Genomic DNA, 21703 nt, shown 5'->3' on the forward strand with positions numbered 1-21703 from the left:
AATAGATCTGTTAAAAAGACTGCAGAAATCCTCTGAATTGAATAAACTATTTCTAGCCTTAAAATTCATGTTTCCACAATGGAATATACTATATTCAGCCACCATCACAAAAAATGTCTTTCTTATCAGTGCTGCCCTGGCTAAATGTGAACTTTAAAAATTGGAAAATCAGGCACTTTGTAGACAGTTCACTCTTTGTTTCATATTTTTGGGCTAAGGAAAGAAAATTGCCCAAGGAAGTATTTCTGGAAGGAGTCTAACTTCTCAGTCAACATAGTAGTTTAGCCTACAATATTTTTGTTGTTTTGGGAATTGATAGTGACCCTAAATATAACAAAAGAATATTGATTTCTAAAGCATGGATCACGTTGGTTCCTAAAAAGTGAATGATAATGTAGCAGTTACATTCTGCCCTGTATTATACACAGTTGGTCAGGGTATCAGTAGAATGCCATCATTATTATTGAATTGTGTAATAAATACTTGGGGCAGAGTGCTATAGTGGAAATAAAACTACATTTTGGTTTAGGACTTCTTGTTCCAGCCCATGGCCTATAGAGCCTATAGAGCCAAGCCTTCACGTTTCAAGAAGTTGTGAGGGGAAAGAGACGGGCATTGGCCTCATGGTAGCAGCTGCTGGAAGGTTTTTTTCCTAGCTCATTTTTCACATTTTTCCAGGGTGACATCACATGTGGTCACTATTTATATGCATCTTCCAAGCCCGCATTTTAGCCAGGACATTTCTCATGGGCTCCAGACCCACAATCTAGTGGTCAACATACTCTCTACTTGGTTGCTCCGTAGATACCCTAAGTCAAGGCATGAATATCTAAACTGATCGTGACTCTCCTCTCCCACCATCACCTCCAAACCTGTTTCTTTTCCTGCATTTCTTTTGAGCAACTAGCACGTTTCCAGTCATTCATCCACGTCAGAAAGCCCCAGATGCCGCCAGCTCTTCCTTTCTCCTCACTTTCAATGTTTAATGGAACACTAAGGTCTGTGAATTCTACCTCACAAATGTCTTCCCTGGCCATTCCTCCTTTCTGTGCCACCCATCTTCACCTTATTTCAGGCCTTCCTCATTTCTCACCTGGATCTTTATAATGATGGCCTCTAGAGCTGGCTCCATGGATCCCTACTGGCCATCAGTCCCATGTGCCTCAGCCATAATGCCAGTCACAGTTCTCAAAGAGTTCTTCCCTTCCTCCCTTCCTCATCCAGGCTGTGCCTGGTAATCTGGAGTGAATTTTCCACTCCATCCTGGCAGACTTCCAAATACTTATCCGGAGACTCAGCCTACAGCTCAATGCCTCTTTGAAGCCTTTCTCAACCTTTGCAGAGTTGAGATCTAACTATGCTGCTAAATGTAAATCTAACTCTTCATACATTTTCTCTTGTTTACCTGTCTCCCCCTCCTGTCAGAGGCTGAGTTACTTGAGGTTGTGAATTGAGTCTTATTCATGTCTGTCTCTAATATCTAGCATGGTATGTCTCCTTTATAGCAGAAATCTATAAATGATTGAGTGAGTGAGCGGACGTGTGGGTGGTTTTTCCTGGGGTGGGAAGGGTTGGGAAGGTACCACATAGCCAGTGTGCGCCTCCCTTCAGCCTCTATGACTTTCTGATGAGCATGCTTACAGGTAGTGACTTCTTTTGACCCTTACCAGTTAGATACGTGCTCTGGGACCAGAGCTGCAGAATATAAACCAGTAGTTTTAAAAAGTTATTATTATCTCCATAAAGATTGGGTTTTTTATAGGCCAAGGTAACAAGGTTGAACACAACCAAGTGAACCCAGTGAATTATATTTATTTCAGTGAGGTGTCTGTATGCACTGTGGCCATCCCAGAGGCCTTACTTTCAATTCATATCCACTGACTCAAGGAGGCTTTACTGCCACCCAGCACTCACACTGCCTTTGTCTTCTGTAGAGACTTTCCCACAGTCCGTTCACTACTTCATACTTTCTCCTGCACTTAAACCTGTAACATGTCTCCATCCCTGCCTCTCAGCTAACTGGGCTTGCAGGCAATTAGAAAGAGCTTCCCTGTGTACCTGCCACCACATCTTCTCAGCTGTCTGCATTTGCTGGCTAGTCTCCCTTGCTGTGGAGGAATTGTTGATGCGCCTGGGAAGGCCACACCCTCCACTTGAAAGATCCGGTCCCCTCCCTTTTTTTTTTTTTTTTTTTTGAGACGGAGTCTTGCTCTGGCGCCCAGGCTGGAGTGCAGTGGGGCCATCTCAGCTCACTGCAAGCTCCGCCTCCCAGGTTCATGCCATTCTCCTGCCTTAGCCTCCCGAGTAGCTGGGACTACAGGCGCCAGCCACCACGCCCTGCTAATTGTTTTGTATTTTTAGTAGAGGCGGAGATTCATCTTGTTAGCCAGGATGGTCTTGATCTCCTGACCTCGTGATCCACCCGCCTCGGCCTCCCAAAGTGCTGGAATTACAGGCGTGAGCCACCGCACCCGGCCCCCTCCCACCTTTTTAAGGACATCACTCCATCAGTTGTCTCCTTTCTCTTCTGAATCGTCAGTTTTCCCCTGGCCACCAAGCTATTCCCATCAGCATACAAACATGCTGATTTCTTCCCCCATACCATGCCCCTCTCCAGCTTCCACTTATCTGCTCTCTTTTACCTTGACTTGCCTGAACTCATTAACTTATTCCTCTCCTTTCAGTCTCTCTCTTTGCAAAGTTTTAAAAGCTTTTAATTTTGGTAAAATATATACAACACAACATCCAACTTACCATCTCAACCTTTTTTTTTTTTTTTTTGAGATGAAGTCTCGCTCTGTCACTCAGGCTGGAGTGCAATGGCACTATCTCGGCTCACTGTAACCTCTGCCTCCTGGGTTCAAGCGATTCTCCTATCTCAGCCTCCCGAGTAGCTGGAATTATAGGCATATGCCACATGCCTGGATAATATTTTTTTGTATTTTTGTAGAGATGGGGTTTCACCATGTTGGCCAGGCTGGTCTTGAACTCCTGACCTCAAGTGATCCACCTGCCTTGGTCTCCCAAAGTGCCGGGATTACAGGCGTGAGCCACTGTGCCCGGCCCATCTCAACCATTCTTAAGTGTGCAATTCGGTAATGTCAGGTACATTTACATTATTGAGCCACCAATCTGCAGAATGTTTTCATCTTGCAAAACTGAAATTCTATACCCATTAAACATTAACACCTCATTTTTCCCTCCTCCAAGCCCCTGGCAACCACCCTTATACCTTCTTTCTCTGTAAATTTGACTACTCTGGGTAATCGTCCATTCTCTCCTGAACCCACCTTCATCAGGCTTTTGCTCCTACATTCCCCCTCCACCGCTTTTCTCAGGGTCACCTGTGGCCTCTACTTGCTGGATCTGACAGTCATTTCTCAGTCTTTGGCTGATTTGACCCGGCAGCAACTATAGGAACAGTGGAGCACTCCCTCCTCTTTGAAACACTGTCTTCACTTGGTTTCCAGGGACCTTGCTGGCCTGTGTTTTCCTCCTTCCTCACAGACCACTCCCTCTTAGTCTTCTTCCTCTTCTTGCCTCTATAGGTTGGAATGTCCCAGGGCTGAGTGCATGGCCCTATTCTCTAATCTTCACTCACTCCACTTTAGAGTTGATGTCTTTCTATGCCATTTATACTCTTACAGTTCCCAACATTTGTCCCCGAGGTCCAGCTGTGAACACTTCCTTACCTGCATATCTAATAGGTGTCTCAACATTTGCATCTCCAGAATGACTCTTGACCTGCCCCACAATATCTGCCATAGGCTTCCACATCTGAGGATGGCAACTCCGTTCTTCCAATTTCTGAGGACAAAATTGGGAGTCATAATTGACTACTCTTTTTCTCTCAAACCCCCATCCAATCAGCAAATTCAGTTGGCTTTGCTTTCAAAAGATACAACCTGAGTGTGACCACTTCTTGTCACTTCCACTCTGCCACTCAGGTCTAACTGCCATCTTACATTGCTTGGGTTGTCACCTCCTCGCTGGCCTCCCTGCCTGCCCTAGATTCCAAACACAAGTCTAGTGAGAAGAGCCTATGAAAATGTGAGCCACCCTCTACTCCAAGCCCTCCAGTGGCCAGGAAATGGCACTTCTACAGTGGCCGAAAGCTCTATATGATTGCCTACTCCATGACCTCATTGGCCTCTCTTCCTGATTTTCTCACCCTTGTTCCCTCGCTGGAGTCACACAGCCTTCCCTGGTGTCCCTGCAGTATGCCACCCTGCTGCTACCTTAGAGCTTTTCTGCTCTCTGTCCCTCTGGGGAAAGGCTCAGCCCTTAAGGATCCCGTGCCTTCCTCTCTTCTTTCCGTCAGCTCTGCACTCAGCTGTCACCTTGGTTGCGAATTCTTCCCTGGTCACCCTGTTTAAAGTTGCCATGCCTCTTCTGCACTTTGTAGTTTTTTTTTCTTCTTATTTTTCTTTCTAGCACTTACCACCCTGTAACATGCCATACATGTTACTTGCCATTTGTGTTTGTGTCACCCCACTGGAGGGTGAGTTCTAGAGAGCGGGATTTCTTTGCCAGCATTCACTGGATTTGCCCACTGCTTAGAACTATTTCTGGCGCATAGTAGGTACACAACAAGTATTCCTTGAATGACTATAGAGAAGCAGCTTTCACAAAACAGAAAAGCGTAATTAATTGCCCACTTCAGCCTCCTAAACTATAGGCTTCATTTGAAATTTCAAGTTCTTATTTTATCCAAAAGAGAACAAAGCTGAATTAAACATTGCTTCAAACGATATCTTTGAATCGTTTCCAAGAAGGATGTATAGATGAAATTATAATTTAGGTTGCTGTGGACACATTTATACATATGAAATATTTATGACAAATATAGTATTTGTATTATATACCAGAAAATTACTATGGATTTGCAAATCCATTCATATAAAATTTATTTTCTTATGGGACATTAAATATATTACAGTAGCTTTGAATTTTCTGAATTATATTTACTTAAAAATGTCACTGGCAATATCTTTGAGGATTACTTGTTTTGGATAAAACTTGTGGCAATAATTCCTCCTTTGACTTCTTCAGCAATATGTTAAAACTGGCACGGAACCTTTGAATAGCTTTTGAATTTTTACCTCGTTTGAAATTAAACAGTTACTGATGTAATTAATACCGTATGGTATAAATTTTGAATTCTGCATGATTTCTACTTCAGAATGATGCCTGCTGCCTTCATTCTACTTTATGTTTAACACAAGTATTTGGAAAACCTGAGTAGTGGTTATCTGGCTTAGTGGAACTATAAATTACACCAGGTAAAAAGGAGGATTCATTTCTTTATCTTGGAAGTCTTTAAAAATATACTGATACATTTCCATCCCAAATTAGCAAGTCTCTTAGAGGGACAATAATTTTATCTTTGCTAACTGAAAATCTTACACGGCCTCATGCCTAAGATTATTTACTACACATTGTATCAAAATAAAAAAAGTTTGATATGCCACTAAAAGGCTTTTTTAAATAGGAGAGATCTAATCAATCACATACGTGAACGTGCTGCGTATACTACAAAACCTCTAGATCCTCTTTAGCTTTGCAAGGGGGGTGGGTAGTTTTGGCTTTCTTATGTTTTTATTTGTTATTTGTGAAGTGTATAATAAAAGAAAATCTAAGAAATTGAGGATTATGGTTAACTGAAGTGTAATAGACTGTTACACGGTATATTTGACTTCAAAAGCTTCCAGCAAAGAAAAATCCTGGAAAAAAACTTTCTGGTTTGGTCATTTTTATTATAAAAGGCTTTCTTTTTTCCAGCAAAGAACATTTCTTTTACGGTTAAGAGTTTCAATATTTATGTAATTAGCAACTCACAGCAGTGCCTTGTTTCATTCTTGATTCTAATCCTGGAATGATAACATACCAGCAAAGCAGCAGCCGTAGCGTCCACAGAGCCTACTTCTCTGCCTTTTTTCTGTCTCCCTGTAGAGAGAAGTCCACTCTCTTCTCTGATCCCAGTGTAGTAATGTAAATTTGGGCATGCAGAAGGTCAATGTTCCTTAGCATCCTTGGGATTCATTTTCTTTGCATTTCCCAAATAACTCACCTTGCAGCAGTTGTCAGATCCCTTAACTAGTAACTAGTTTTCTTCGAATTATGATATCACATAGACTCTCTGTGGACTGGCTGGTAAGAGACTGTTACCAGCTGCTCAGCTTTAGTCAGGCAATAAGGTATTTGTTACACTTCAAATACTTAATCATGTGATTTAGTGAAAGGCCATTTGAGCTCTAAAGCCTCACAGTGGAAAGTTTCTGAGACCTCTGCCCTCCCTCTCACACCCCAGAGAATCCCTAGTCTCCTGCCTTCCTCTCATGCTATCTGCATGACTGCTGTTAGCCTGCTTGGCCAGGAAGATGGTCCGACACACACCCTGTTCACTGCCCAGGGTCTCAGGATCCCTGTCCTGAGCAGAGTCCCGAGCAGTGTTGTACCTGCCAGGAAGCCCTTTGGGCTCTTCTGCACCCCTGGGGACCAGTGTCCCTACAGTAATCTATACTCATGTTTATTCTCACAATTCTCTCTAGAATTTAAGTCATGAGCTGTGTGTCTCCCTTTCTGCACTCAGAGAGTATCAGAGGAGGCCTGGTGTCCTAGTTATATTTCATTTTTCAATTGTCATTTGTTGAACTCCAGACACTGCTAACTGCTTTGCATGCATCATCTCACTTCTTCCCAGTGTTTATAAGGTGCAAATGAACCAAGCACATATAGTTGGCCCTGTGATGAGTGAGGGAATAGATACATTGATCATTGAATGGAGCTAGAGAAAACTGTTAAGTAAGTTGAGTACTAATTTAGTGGAAAGAGAAACCTTCAAAGTAATTTACAGATTGTTCACTTATTGTACAGAACTATTATTTCTTTATTTGTGTCACATGGAACCCAGTAATAGCTAACATAATAATGATAGCGGTTATTCTTAGAGTGCTTCACTCTGTGGCAGGCACTGCTCTAAGGGCTTTATATGTATCATTCCATTCAGTCCTTTCACTAATTCAATGGAGCCAGTACTATTAATGTCCTCATATTACAGATGCAGAAATTGAGGCATAGAGAAATTAAGTAATTACTTCCAAGTTCATGCAGCTAAGTGATGGGACCAGAATTTGAACTCAAGCTGTCTGACATGAGGACCTGGAACCAGGCTGGGTTTTCAGCAAGAAAGGACAGTGCCCATCTTGGGCTGGGTGGAAACATGGCACTGAAGACATGGGCTCTTCGTTCTGGAGAAAATATTAGGGACCTGGTCAATGCTCACTTGCTTTTAGTAATAAATATTCAATTCAAGGAATATTTATTAAGCTCTTACTGTACAACAATGAACAAAGATCCTAATCTTCATGGAGTTTACATTCTAGGAGGGGAAGAGAGAAAATTCACATCTATCTACATGACTAAATTGCATTGCTATGTTAGAAGGTTATTTATGTGCTAAGATAAAAAGAAAATGTAGAACAGAGGAAGAAGGTTAAGATGGTTATGAAAGAAGTTTTAAGGAGATGATCAGGGAAGACCTCATGGTTCATAGTGGAGAATTGTTGATCACATTTCTGTTATTTGACCTGACTTCTTTGTTGATCTCTTAAGAGATGCAGGCTGAGATCTTGACTCACTCAAAACTTGTAGGGAACTGCTTAATGTTTCCGCCCATTTAACCCTGCAAGCGTTGGGTTGTTTGGTCTGCAGAGTCGGGGGTGAGTCAGCCCATGGGTTCTGCTTTATTGGCTGGGTAGCACTCCCTTACTGCAGGGCAGTTCTGAATGTGTGCCCCATAGGTGCTGAGTCATGGGGCTGGGTGGGGTGTCTAGAGGAGTGGGAAGTGATGGTCAGACACCGAGGACATTGCGGAGCTGAGAGAGGAAGTTCATGATGGATAGAAAGATGTAGCTGAGATTCTTCTAGAGAGACCCTTGCCTGCCTAGGTGAAGATAGGGATGGATTGTCCAAAAAGGGCAGATGACCCTAGATCCTACCTCTACCCAAGGACTATCTTCACCAAGGCTGTGGTCCCAGGAAGAGCAGCAAGTGGGTGGAGATAACAGAGCAGCCCCCTCAGTACTGGGAAAACAGCAGGTTCCATGCACTTTTGTGGTGGGCCAGGGCTTTAGATGAGTAAGTGACAGATTCACCTTTTACCCAGTTATTGAGACATCACGATGAATGTTAAGATTCTGAAATTAAATTTCCACGATAACGTGTTTATGGTGTCATTTGGTCTTCCTCTGTGGAACTGGTAATGATTTTGACTTTCAAGATGAGATCTTCTCTTCTGACCATAAAACAAGATGTTGCAAACGAGGTTCCCAGCTGTCCTGGTCTGTCGGCATGGCTGCTCGATGGCTCTGGTGGCTGATAACTCAGGATGTTGTTGCTGGAGAGCGGGGAACTCATCCAGATCCTCTTGAGACACCACTTTCCTTTTTCATACAAAAACAACACCGTGCTTCCAATCGTGCTGACTGCACACCAGATTCCATTGACTGTTTTTCTACCCTACCCTGCTTATTTTTATTCATCTGGCTACTTTATTTTAGGGATTTGCAAAGCTTGTCTTGGCAGTGGTGACTCTTATTGTTTTATTTCTGGTTGCTCGGCTTTCATGTGAATGCTTCCATTAAGAGGCGGACATGGGGAGGACGTGGTTCTGGGGTTCCGGTTTGCTGCCTAGGTATGTTTGCACAGACAGAGCTGTGGCGGCCCAGCTCCGCACTGCAGAGCCGGACCTAGGCTGGGATTCCAGCAGGAAAGGACAATGCCCATTGTGGGTTGGGTGGAGGATACGTGGCACTAAAGACATGTGCTCTTCTTTCTGGAGAAAATATTAGGGACCTGGCCAGAGGTCACTTACTTTTAGCACAGAGCTATAGAATCTTTTTAATGCCTGGTGATCAGGCATCTGAAATGGGTCAGTCATTTTTTTTTTTCTTCTACAAGCCAGACCCATATGAACAACTGATGTTGCCTGTATGCAGTTCTATGAGGCAGAATCAGTAGATTCAAGACAGGACTTTGGTGTCATACAAACCTGGATTAGTTCTTGGCTCTGCCACTTACTAACTCTGTGTCCTTGAGCAAGTTACCTAATCTCTCTGGTCTTTAGTGCCTGCATGTGATTGGGAATTGTAACAGCACCTGCCTCACTAGGTTGTGATGAGGATTACGTGAGGGAAAAAAACCCACACATTTTCTGCGATCATGGACAACTCAAAATATGCAAAACTCCATTCCAGGTCAGATTCTTGTTGCTCTGATTGTATCAGAAACTAGCTGAGGAGTTCAGAGTAAGAATCTAACCTAGCAATGCTTAATTTCGGATTGGGTAAGATTTTATTTCCCAAATTAGGTTATTTCTCAGGTACTAGCCTGGTATCCAAATCAGACCCTTTCTGGGAACTACCTCTGCTCTTAGGAGAGCAGCATCTGTGGAGGCTTGGTTTAGGTAGAGAAAGCAGAAATAGGTTGTGTCATCTGCTCACCTGGCTTTCCCATAGCACAGTGGGAATCAACTGGACATCTGAAGAATCCTGATGTCCAAGTCACGCTCTAAAGTTTCTGGCTATGAACCCCAGGCTTTAGGATGTTAAAAAAAAAACTCTCTAAGTGATTGCAGTGTGCCAAGAAGACTGAGAAACAATACATAGATAGCTCATAAGCCAATTCACTAACACCTCTATATAAGCATATTTATAATAGAATGAGAGCAATAAATAACAAAGACAAACGCAAATTCTTTATCTGCATGTATCTCTAGCTTTTAAAAGCTTACTTATCTTTCTGTCACTCAGACCCTACTGTACCTTTTCACAGCCCCTTGCCCATTTGCCCCCTCTTACTTGGTTGCCATTCAAGACAAAGATACTAGTTGCCTTTTTAACATTTTCCTGTTATCTATGAGGTCTTATTCTTTCTGTCTTTCCTGAGGGGGAGAACCTTCATTATTCACAACTTGATGTATCTGTCATTGTTAGTGGTGCTTTTGGCATGGCTCTGCCCTTTCAAAGGCAGAGTTAGGAATGCTCATATCTCTCTGTGAACCATGAACGGACTGCCCTCTCATGTCTTTAATTCAACTAAGTCCTAGATTCATTCCTTCCTTTCTCTCTTTTTCTCCCCCCTTTAAAGAGGGACCAGATGCTCTTTTATTTCTTGGTTATCAGGACAGAAAAATTTTTGAACATATACGTATATCTTTCGCTCCCACTGTTTGTAAAGGGATTATCTATTCTGGATTATCAGAGTCAAAACATCTTGATCCAGACTCACTTCCCCTTCCCTTCTAGGTATCTTCCCCAGGGTGGGTTCTCAAAGACACAAGATGATTTCCACATCAACCTAAGCAAAGCATCAAAAAGCAAACACGCCCATTTTTTTTGCACCGTCTTCCTCTCTTCTGTTAACAAAGTTGAGGATTAAATGATACTCAGAGAAAAAGCAAGTCATATATTTGGAAACCTATTAATCAAAATAGAGTGTTTATGTAAGGTTAATATAATCAGCAATTCGAGCCAAGCTTCATGTTGTTACTTCTAGAATTAAGCCCATCAGCTGACCTATTTTTTTCAGTACTTTCCTTTTTTATCCATGATTTTCATCACTTTCTTACCTTCTGGGCTTAAACAAAGACCATGTCGACTTCATTTTGGTTGAATTTTGGACACATAAAAGTGCAGTGAAGATTTAATTGCTGTATCTTCCTGATAATAAAGCTGGTCTTGCTTGGCATTATTCCATGGAGAAAGAGTGGTCTTGTGTGGGGAGCTCTATCCATCTTTAGCGTTGGGCACGTAAGTGACAGAAGCTTTCAGAGCCTTAGTTTTGTCATCTTTAGGTTGGTGGGGCTACTGCTGCTGCGTGCAGTGGTTTAAATGAGGTGCCAGATGTGAAGCTCCAGTGTCAGTCATGCTTGAATTGGTCAATGCATGGTAAACTTTGCCAACTGTCATTCATCTACCTTCTCCCAAATGCCTAGCTCTTTATTTGTACCATTTTTAAAGCACAATTAGAGCATCCTGCCTTATGTTTCATTCTGGGTTTGCCTCATCTTACTTTTCAAAATTTAAACTCCTTGAAAGTAGGCTTGAAGTACTTTTCCATTTCCGTAGATACCCATCCTTAGTGTACACTGAGGATGCATACATAATTGCAGGGAGTGAACTAAACTGAACAAAAAAAAAAAGGAAAGCTTTTGTTTTTCTGTTTTGCAGTTTTGTTTTAACTTGGGTGATGCTGATCTGGGCAACTGTTTTTGTAAAGCCAGTGGTAGTGTCTAAGCTGTGTGTAGGTTTTGTAATCTAGTTTCATCCTTGTTATTGTAGAAATTATAACACAAACCCAAGACAACAGGGGACCCATTGCATAGGTGAATTCTCACTAACTCAGTGGACAGGGTGGTCTGCCTGTTTGTCCAGCAGTGTAGGCCTGGGCATGGCAGAAGCCCACTGTTACCTTATAACTTTATGAATGTATAATGTGTAGCCTGGCTCCTTTCAGAAAGGAATCCTAAAAAAGTACATCTAGAATAGCATAATTAAAAACAAGAATTAAAATAGATCAGACACAACTTAAAATAATGGGAAAATGAAGGCTTTACCAGGTAAACCTCCTTTTCCTTTCAGCTAGCAGGACTAATCTCATCCCTTGAGGGGCTCTGACCAGTCTCTTAGCACAGCTGCTTCTGGGATGCAGTCAGACAGCCAGGGAAGAAATTACTTGGAAGGAAAAATGCCAGAGTTTCCCTCAAACCTGGAGATTATGGAGGAAAAGATAAGAAGGGGGGAGAGCAAATATAATCTGTATTGCAAATAGTAATGAAAATACCAGACTGATACACTAATTAGTGCAATATTCTAGCATGTTTTTAGCAAATTGTTATTAATGATGCCATTAGTAAGTTTAGCCCAGAATTGAATATTAGCTGAATTTGTAAGTCATTTTGTAATTTATTTGTCTTAGCATTACATTTTTCCCAAGTTTGAAAACAGAACACTTTTAAAATTCAGATTATATGATGGGACATATATTCTACAGTGAAATGTCAAATTCATTAAAATAATGTGCCAATATTTAATTATAGTATTGGTGGGTTTATATTTTATAACTTCTTGTGATATTTAACTGCTGCTATTAATTATGATGATGAAACAAAATTTCTTGGGTTTTGAATATTTTTGACTTAAAATATTTGACTTCAGAATAAATTTGACTTATTCATATAAATCTTAGCTTTGAAAAGAATGTTAGAACTCATCAGTTTTATATACTTTAATATTACCTATTCAGAAACAGAGGTCTAGAAAATTGAGTAACTTTCTCAAACATCTCAGGTGGTTGCAGATTTAGAACTAGTCTTCTGCTCTCAGGTTAGAGTGGTTTCTATTATTAATTTTATGTCCCATTGTCCTTTAAAAGGTTCATAGCTATGTGACAGTATTTCTACAAAAATACTATTTTCTTCTTGCTTAAACAAACATTAGTGACACTGAAATCACAGAAACACTCTCATTACCTAAAATACTTCTTGAAATATCCTACGCACATGTATTCTATATCTTTTTCATTCAGTTAGATAGTGTAGTTCTAGCAATTCTCAAGAAAGGTAAAGTTTGGAATGTAAACTGGACCCTCAGTGGAACTTTCTTTGAGTTCATCCTGAAGGAAATGACACATATAAGTTTCCTGGGCAAACCTCCAGCACTGTAGCACATCAAGATCACTATGTCTTAGTAAAGTGTTTCAAAAAGAAAGAACACAAGAGACTTCTGGAATTCTTTTCTATTTAGATTCTAAACATTCATGAAAGGAGGGTTGCTTCAATTTTTTCCTTAATTTAATATGAGGAACTTCACAGTTTGCTCTTGCCTCTTAATTCTTTTTAAGTGAAATGAAATTCTTTGTGTAGAGAAGGAGTAAGAATGCTGATGGGAGAATGAGACAGAGATGTGTATACACACATACACACAATTACATATGTTATCATAATATGTATATATTACGTATCACAATGAAATAAGCAATGCATTGATATCTCTAAAGGCACAGAAGTATCTACAGTGAGAAGTCTTCCTCCCATTCACTCCTGTCCTCCTAGCCAGAGATCCTCTCTCCAGAAACAACCACTTTAAACAGTTTCTTGTGTAGCTTTTCAAACACAATCTACTTATATTTAAATAATTATATAAATATTCATTAAAACCCACAAATACTATATGCACTGTCCTGCAACTGTTTTTTTTTTTAAACATTTATAATCTATTTTGAAGTTTGTTTTTTATCAGCACATATAGAGCTGCTTCATTCATTTTTATGGCTGCATAGTATTAGTATTCCATTATGGAATATAATGTTTAATGTTACATTCAATCACACAAAATAGAATTAATATTATATTAATATTGATTGATTTAATTTTAGCATATTTATGATGTTTGTTAATGGTATATTAATACTTAACCAGTCCTCTATTTTATTTGCTTTCCATCTTTTGCTATTTGAAACCATACTGGCTGGGCGCGGCGGCTCACGCCTGTAATCCCAGCACTTTGGGAGGCCGAGGTGGGCAGATCACCTGAGGTCCGGGGTTTAAGACCAGCCTGGCCAACATGGTGAAACCCCATCTGTACTAAAAATACAAAAATTAGCTGGACATGATGGTGAATGCCTGTAGTCCCAGCTACTCAGGGGGCTGAGGCAGGAGAATTGCTTGAATCTGGGAGATGGAGGTTGCAGTGAGCTGAGATCACACCACTGCACTCCAGCCTGGGTGACAAAGTGAGACTCCAACTCAAAAAAAAAACCCATGCTAAAAAATATGTCATTTGCATATGCATAAGAATATCTGTAGATAAGAAAGACTGCTAGGTTAAAGTGTATGTGCATTTGTAATATTTACAGATATTACCAAAAAATGTCCTTCATTTACATCACCATGGCCTCAGCATTACAATGTGTTTGTCAGATTTTTTTATATTCACTATTCTAATAGATGAAAAATACTATCCCATTTAGTTGTAATTTGTGTCACTCTAATTTGAGTGTGGTTGATCCTTTTTTTCATATGATTAAGAGCCATTCGTATATCATTTTCTGTGAGCCATCTGTTCATATCTATTTTTCTTTTCTTGTTTATGATTTGTCTTATTTCTGTCAACTGTAGAAGCTCTTTCTGTGTATAAAAAATTTGCCTATTAGGTTTAGGAATTGTAGAACTTTCCATCCTCCTCCATTCCTTGATTGTCATATATGTTTATGGTGAAGTTTTTGTTTTAAAATGCCATACTTTTTTGTGTGTGTTGAATTTGGCACTCTCGCTTTATACTATTCATACAAAGCCTTCCCCATTCTGAGATCGTAAACACAACCCATGCTGTCCTGGTGCTATTACAGCTTCCCTTTTCACAGTAGATCTCTGATTCATCTAGAGTTTATTGAGATAAAAGGTGCGAGATAGGTAGTCATCTTTTTTTTTTTTTTCGTTTTAAATGGCTATCCAGTTTTCTCAGACTACTGGCCTTGTGTCTTTTCCCTGTTGATTTGAAATGCCACCTTTATTGCACACTTCAGTGGTTCCCAACCTTTTTGGCACCAGGGACCAGTTTTGTGGAAGACAGCTTTTCCCCAGACTGGGGTGGGGGATGGTTTCAGGATGACTGAAGCGCATTACTTTATTGTACACTTTATTTCTGTTATTACTACATTGTAATATATAATGAAATAATTATATAACTCACCATAATACAGAATCAATGGCAACCCTGACCTTGTTTTCCTGCTCTAGACGGTCCCATCTGAGGGGGATGGGAGACAGTGACAGATCATCAGACATTAGATTCTAACAAGGAGCACGCAACCTAGGTCTCTTGCATGCACAGTTCACAATAGGGTTCATGCTCCTATGAGAATCAGTGCCCCAGCTGATCTGACAGGAGGCGGAGCTCAGGCAGTAATGTGAGCAGTGGGGAGTGGCTGTAAATACAGATGAAGTTTCACTTGCCAGCCTGATGCTCACCTCCTGCTGTGCAGACCTGTACCAGTCTGGTCCGTGGCCTTGATTTCCATATGTATGTCTCTTGACCCATTTCCCGTCTTTGTAATTCATGCCGTTGACCTTTCCCATCTATCCACCACACTGCTCTATGATGTGTTTTTAATATCCAGGAGAGCTCATCCTCTCAGGGCTCTACTTTGTTGAGAAATACTTCACTATTTTCACATTATTTTACCATGAGATCTTTAGAATCAACTTGTGCAATAACCCCAACAATTTTTTAAAAATTCTGGAAGTATTTTTTTGTTTAAATTGGAAGTGCCTTAAATTATATAGATATAATTGAGATAATTGTCATCGCCTTTTAAAATTTTGCCTTAGTAGCATTTTAAAGTTTTCTTCATATAAATTTTGCATATTCCTTAAGATTTGCTGGGGAGTTTGCCCTTTTGCTATTATCATAAATTATATCTCTTCTTTTGTGTCATTTTGCTGGTGTGTGTAAAATACATAAAATATCCCTTAATAAGGTTGTTTAAAAATTAATACCACATGCCGTTCACATATCCTTGAAGATGATCATATATCATTTCACTTTGGTTTATTTACAAGGTGAATTGTTTTGATAGTATAAGATCCTTGTATTCTCTATGAACCCATAAAAAAGGACGATTTTATGTTCTTTGCAGGGACATGGATGAAGCTGGAAACCATCATTCTCAAAATTATTCCCTAAAAGTTTGTTAGAATTCACCCTCTGAGGCTATCTCATCCTGATTTTGCTTATTTGTATATTTATTTATTGGAGGGAAGGTGGCTCTTTAACATTTATTTCATCTATGATATTGACATATTTACATTTTCTGTGTTTTCTTTGGCTAAGGTGTGGTTCCTTAAGTATATGTTACACATTATTTACTGAAAATCTTCAGTTACTGTTTGAGTCTCTTCTGATACAGGGTGAGGTTATCTCTTATTGTTGAGTTGTTTTCAAAAGTGGTGGTTCTTTCCTTATATTCTATGTTTTATGGAATTTGACAATCATGTCTCCCATTCATTTAGATATTAAGATATTAAGGACTATTGCCTAATCTTATCATTGGGATGGTAATACTGTAGGCCGTACTGTATGATTACACTGCTCTGGGGACTGTGATTGCTTTCTTTGGTACATTTGCCCAGTGGTGTCCAGTTTTACTGCTGATTGTGCTTCATAGTGTCAGTTCTTAATAGATACAATTTATCTCAGTCTTATATATTATAGGCTCTCAGTAATTCTAGTGAATAAAATACTTGGTTATTGTCTGTTATGGGTTCACTTGTAAAGGATGTAAAAGACATGTTCCTACAAAAATTAGCCAGGCATGGTGGTGCATGCCTGTAGTCCCAGCTACTCGGGAGGCTGAGGTAGGAGGATCACCTGAGCCTGGGAGGTTGAGATTGCAGTGAGCTGAAATTGTGCCACTGCAGTCCGGTATAGGCAACCAAGTGAGATCCTGTCTCAAAAAAAAAAAAAAAATTGAATTAATAATTGTGGTAAATATATATGTATTCAGATACGTTAAAGGATAGCATTTTACATACTTGTCTGGTAGAATGAGTTGGAAATAATTTTTAGATACAGTAAAAAGTTCTTTAGAGAGCTAAAAAGTTTTAGCGGTATTTTTGCTTTTCCAAATCCCACATGTCCCAGAATTTGGTAAGGAAAAAGAAAAAGGAAGTAGAAATCTCAGTGCTGTAGTAACAGAGGTGCAAAAAAAAATGATGATGTTGGTCAAATTGTATCACGTTAAAAAAAACAGTGTTTGTCGTTAATAAAAGTGTATTGATTTTGTTCAGATTTTATTGAGAAAATATTCTCTCCTTTTCTTATAGATTTATCTAAAAACAGACTGATCGAAGTTCCAATGGAATTGTGCCATTTTGTATCACTGGAAATTCTTAATCTGTATCACAACTGTATCAGAGTCATTCCTGAGGCCATCGTTAATCTGCAGATGCTGACTTACCTGAACTTGAGGTAGGTTAAACATAAAAGTTGTAATCAAATTCAATGAAAGAAATAAAAAACTTATGCTTTCATTTCTATCCGTTTTTTTCCCCTTTTTGCAATTCTTGATTTTTCTTTGATGTAGATCACACACAGATGTTTTAAGTAATAACTTTGCTAATAAATTTGTAATGTTGTTAATACTGTTCTTGGTGCTAGACTTCCCTGAATGTCAATATGACAAGGTTTTTTAAAAAAATGATTTATATCATTTATTCTCTTTGTCTAATTAGTATTTGTAAGGTTGTAGTTACATTGTCTTCAAGTATCATGTAGCTTTTGGAGGAGGAAGTATAAAGGAAGTGAAAAAAAGTTTGGTTGTTAGGACAAACAAGGAGCAAAAAAAAAAAACAAAAAAAAAGAGAAAGCCTGGGTGATCTTTGGCAATTAATTATTGGTAACATTGGACTTTGCTACCTAGTACTAATTGAGCCCATTCACTTTAAGCCTTCTTAAGAAAGTTGAGGAGCACTGAACAACTCTAGCCAGATACAAAGTTTGCTATCTATCTTTACATCCCGCTAACTTAGGTCAGTATTTGCTGAGCATGGTTTAGTAATGTGCATTGATTGATTATGCACAACATGGTATCATGTATTAATGCCCCTGAGTAGCTCTGATATTAAGAAAATCAGTTATTTTAAGGCCTTGGTTTTAGACTTTGCAGCTAGGTTCTCTGGTCAAATTCTAAATCCTTTCCCCATATCTGGGATGTCAGGAGAGAGAGGGAAGCTGTTTCATCAAATCTATCTTTACCGTGAATACGAGATCCCCAATTGCAAGCCTGAATGTAGCCTTTACTCATGTCAGTTGCATCATGTTGGTGTGCAAAGGGGAGCAAGGCTTGTGTTGAATAACAGATATACCCAACATCAAAGTTTAGAAAGTTCAATGAACCAGGTATAATGTCAGTGGTTTTTTAGTTTTGATTTTAGTTTTGATTTAGTTGGCTACTGAAAATTACTGGTTTTCTCTTTTTTTCCTTGCAGTCAAAAATGAGTTTTTGGCTGGGTGTGGTGGCTCACGCCTGTAATCCCAGCACTTTGAGAGGCCGAGGCGGGTAGATCACCTGTCAGGAGTTCAAGACCAGCCTGGCCAACATGGTGGAACCTCGTCTCTACGAAAAATACAAAATTAGCTGGGCGTGGTGGCGCATGCCTGTAATCCTAGCTACTCGCGAGGCTGAGGCAGGAGAATCGCTTGAACTGGGAGGCGGAGGTTGTGGTGAGCCGAGATAGCGCCATTGCACTCCAGCCTGGCAATAAGAGCAAAACTCCATGTCAAAAAAAAAAAGAAAAAATAGAGTTTAAAGTTGCATTTCTGTGGAAGTGCATTTTTTTTTTTTTTTTTTTTTTTGAGACAGAGTCTCACTGTGTCACCCAGGCTGGAGTACAGTGGCACGATCTTGGCTCACTGCAAGCTCCGCCTCCCGGGTTCACACCATTCTCCTGCCTCAGCCTCCCAAGTAACCTCGCTACCACCCTTGCTAATGTTTCGTATTTTTAGTAGAGACGGGGTTTCACCATGTTAGCCAGGATGGTCTCGATCTCCTGACCTCGGGATCCACCCGCCTCGGCCTCCCAAAGTGCTGGGATTACAGGCATGAGCCATCGCATCCAGCCAAGTGTATTTGTTTTTTTTTTTTTTTTTATCAGGGTTGAAAAAAATCTTAGCAGGTTTTTAAGTAGCCTTAACTTCTTTTTGGTAAATAAGGTGTAGGTTACTGTTAGGATTATCTGGAGGCTCATATATCTAATCTTCACTTCTGCAGATTTCTAACTTATCTGACCATTTTGAATTTTCTTGCTGTTTCTGACATAGTAGGGTGTTAATAACCTTTGAATTTCCTGGTGCAGCAAGCATAAGTGTCTATAGAATTTGGGTCAGTATCTCCTAAGACATCTGTACTCTAATTCCAACATACACAGGGGGAAAGCATGTGTAGTTGGTCTGTTTACTTACCTACTCTTGTCCTGCTGTGACATTTTCACTGCTGGTATTCCTGGATGCAGTAAGTCTATATATTTAACTTTGCATTGTTGTATTTAGTCCATGTTCATTGAGAAACTTTTGGATATAGATGACATTTTACTTTTACAACGATAGGGATTTGTTTTGTTTTGTTTTGTTTTGTTTTGTTTTGTTTTGTTTTGAGACAGAGTCTCGCTCTGTCGCCCAGACTGGAGTGCAGTGGCGCCATCTCGCCATCTCGGCTCACTGCAAGCTCCGCCTCCCAGGTTCACGCCTTTCTCCTGCCTCAGCCTCCAGAGTAGCTGGGACTACAGGCGCCCGCCAACACGCCCGGCTAATTTTTTGTATTTTTAGTAGTGACGGGATTTCACCGTGTTAGCCAGGATGGTCTTGATCTCCTCACCTCATGATCTGCCCGTCTCGGCCTCCCAAAGCGCTGGGATTACAGGCGTGAGCCACCCCGCCCGGCCAATGATAGGGATTCTAAAATGCTAATCACAGTAAATAATGTCATCTTAAAATGTATATTATATTTTTAGAACATTAATAAAATGGTTTTGGTGTGATGGTTTCCATGTCACACCTAGTTGAGAATAGATTATTGCTGTCTTCAGATGGGTAGGAAGAATATATTGGAGTATGGATCTGAGCATGTTTTGAGGCAAAGACAGAGAATTCATTGAAACTGATGATGGCTGAAGAGGACCATGTGGTACGTTATAAACAGTTTTGTGATGAATTCCTGCGTAATGGAAAGGAAAAAGAATATCGAAAGGGGCTGTTAAGCATCTAACTCTTTAAATATTGTTTGCAGTCTGTAATTTTTAGCTTCCTGGTTGCATCTGTTTTCTCCCACTTACATGGGTCATTCTGTTTTTGTTCTGTTTTTCTTTGCCCACTTCTCCTACTTTTAATATTACCATGTTTGAGACCTATTCTCCCATACTGAATCTTGTGCTCTTTGAAGGAATTTGACAAATAGAGAAAATTTGAGAAAAAGCTTACCTCACAGAGGTATTGTATAAAGATATAAAAAAAGTGTAGCTATCCTCTAAAGTTTTTGAAAGCCAGATACTATATATACATATATAATTATTTTCAAAACCTCCTATAAAATTTATTACATGAGTATAAATGTATAACATAAAATAGTAGGCCGGGCGCAGTGGCTCACGCCTGTAATCCCAACACTCTGGGAGGCTGAGGCAGGCAGATCCCTTGAGCCCAGGAGTTAGTGACCAGCCTGGGCAACATGTTGAAACCCCGTCTCTATTAAAAAAAAAAAAAATACAAAAAGTAGCCGGTCGTGGTGGCGTGTGCCTGTAGTCCCAGCTACTCGGGAGGCTGAGGTGAGAGGGCCTGGGAGGTTGAAGCTGCGGTGAGCCGTGATTGTGCTACTGCATTCCAGCCTGGGCAACAGAACAAGACCCTGTCCCAAAATAAAGAAAGAAAGAAATAAAATAAAATAAAAATAGTAATGAGAGTAATCTTTAAAGTAATCAGAAAGCTGATCCTCTTGTGCTATTCAATTACAAGGCCTTTAATTCCTATTTGATTACTGGGTAGAGTTGAAACATGTCTTCTAGGAATTGGACCCTTGAAATTGAGATTTTTTCAGATTTGATGTTGAATGCAACATAGCTTTTGCCTAAAAGATTTATTAGTATCTGTGAAACAGTGACTGTCACATTTGTTTACTTCCAAATATGTAATTGTATCTAGAAAATACCAGTGGCATCTAATAAAATTGTTTTGAAGTCTTCTCAGATGTTGAGTAGTATCATACACATGGTAGTGTTGTCTGTATGAGTTCTTCCTGTCCACAAACTACCATCCCACTCCCAGCCATCCCCAAGCCTGGTAAGCAGGAGGAACTCAGAATATCATGCCCGTGTGTGATCACAGTGTGATGTCTCCTCCACAACAACCAGGGTTAGCCACGGTGGCCTTTTCACATCTTTTCTGCTCCTCCTGGATATTATTAAGTTAGCAAAATAAAATATATGTTTTGTTGGGTATGGTGAAGGGTCGTAGTGGACTTCGTTGACTTTTGACCTTTGGGGAGAGACTGCCAATCCCCTCACTTGAAAAGGACACAGAGACTTAGGATGCTGCAAACACACCGCTTTGTAGAAGAGCTAATCTAGTGTTTTTTCTGCAGTAGTTATAAATGGGATAGTTTGGCAAAGAAAAAACTTATATATCCAAGATAGAAGTATATAATCAATGCAGGATATTATCATTAATTTTGATGTATGGAGAAGTTGGTGTGAATTTCTTAAAGTTAAACAAACTGTAAATTGCTTTTGAGCTCACACTTAAGGTAGGCGATATCAAGTATAGTATGATCTGAAAGAGCTTTAACAAATAGGCAAGTTCATCTGATTTTATAAACAAGTACCCTAAAATATTTTCTGTAGCACTTAGAAATTTTCCTCTTATTTCTATTAACTGAAAAGAAAGACTTCTTAGATAAAATAGTGCCAAGAAGCTGGTTTTTAAATTTTCACAGATTTTGTCTGTCTATACTTAAAATCAACATGATCTCACTGTATTTAGATTTTTTTCTCCTCTCAATAAATTGCATGTAGAAATTACTAATTTTGTATATTCCAAAGTAGGAGAGATGCCATGTGAAGCTACTTTAAATTCATGGGAAACATTCAAAATTG

At 39.8% G+C, this 21703-nt stretch overlaps 1 protein-coding gene across 4 annotated transcripts in view; it reads left to right on the forward strand.

The window, feature by feature from the left end:
* Positions 1 to 21703, forward strand: part of LRCH1 (leucine rich repeats and calponin homology domain containing 1) — a 201558-nt gene that overhangs the window by 80121 nt on the left and 99734 nt on the right. For all 4 annotated transcript variants that reach the window (XM_030813371.1, XM_030813373.1, XM_030813370.1 and 1 more), the window contains exon 2: positions 16886 to 17030. In XM_030813371.1, coding sequence (XP_030669231.1) covers positions 16886 to 17030 — 145 coding nt within the window. The remainder of the gene's footprint in view (positions 1 to 16885; positions 17031 to 21703) is intronic.

This window comes from Nomascus leucogenys, chromosome 5 (genome assembly GCF_006542625.1).
Source record: "Nomascus leucogenys isolate Asia chromosome 5, Asia_NLE_v1, whole genome shotgun sequence".
Lineage (NCBI taxonomy): Eukaryota > Metazoa > Chordata > Mammalia > Primates > Hylobatidae > Nomascus > Nomascus leucogenys.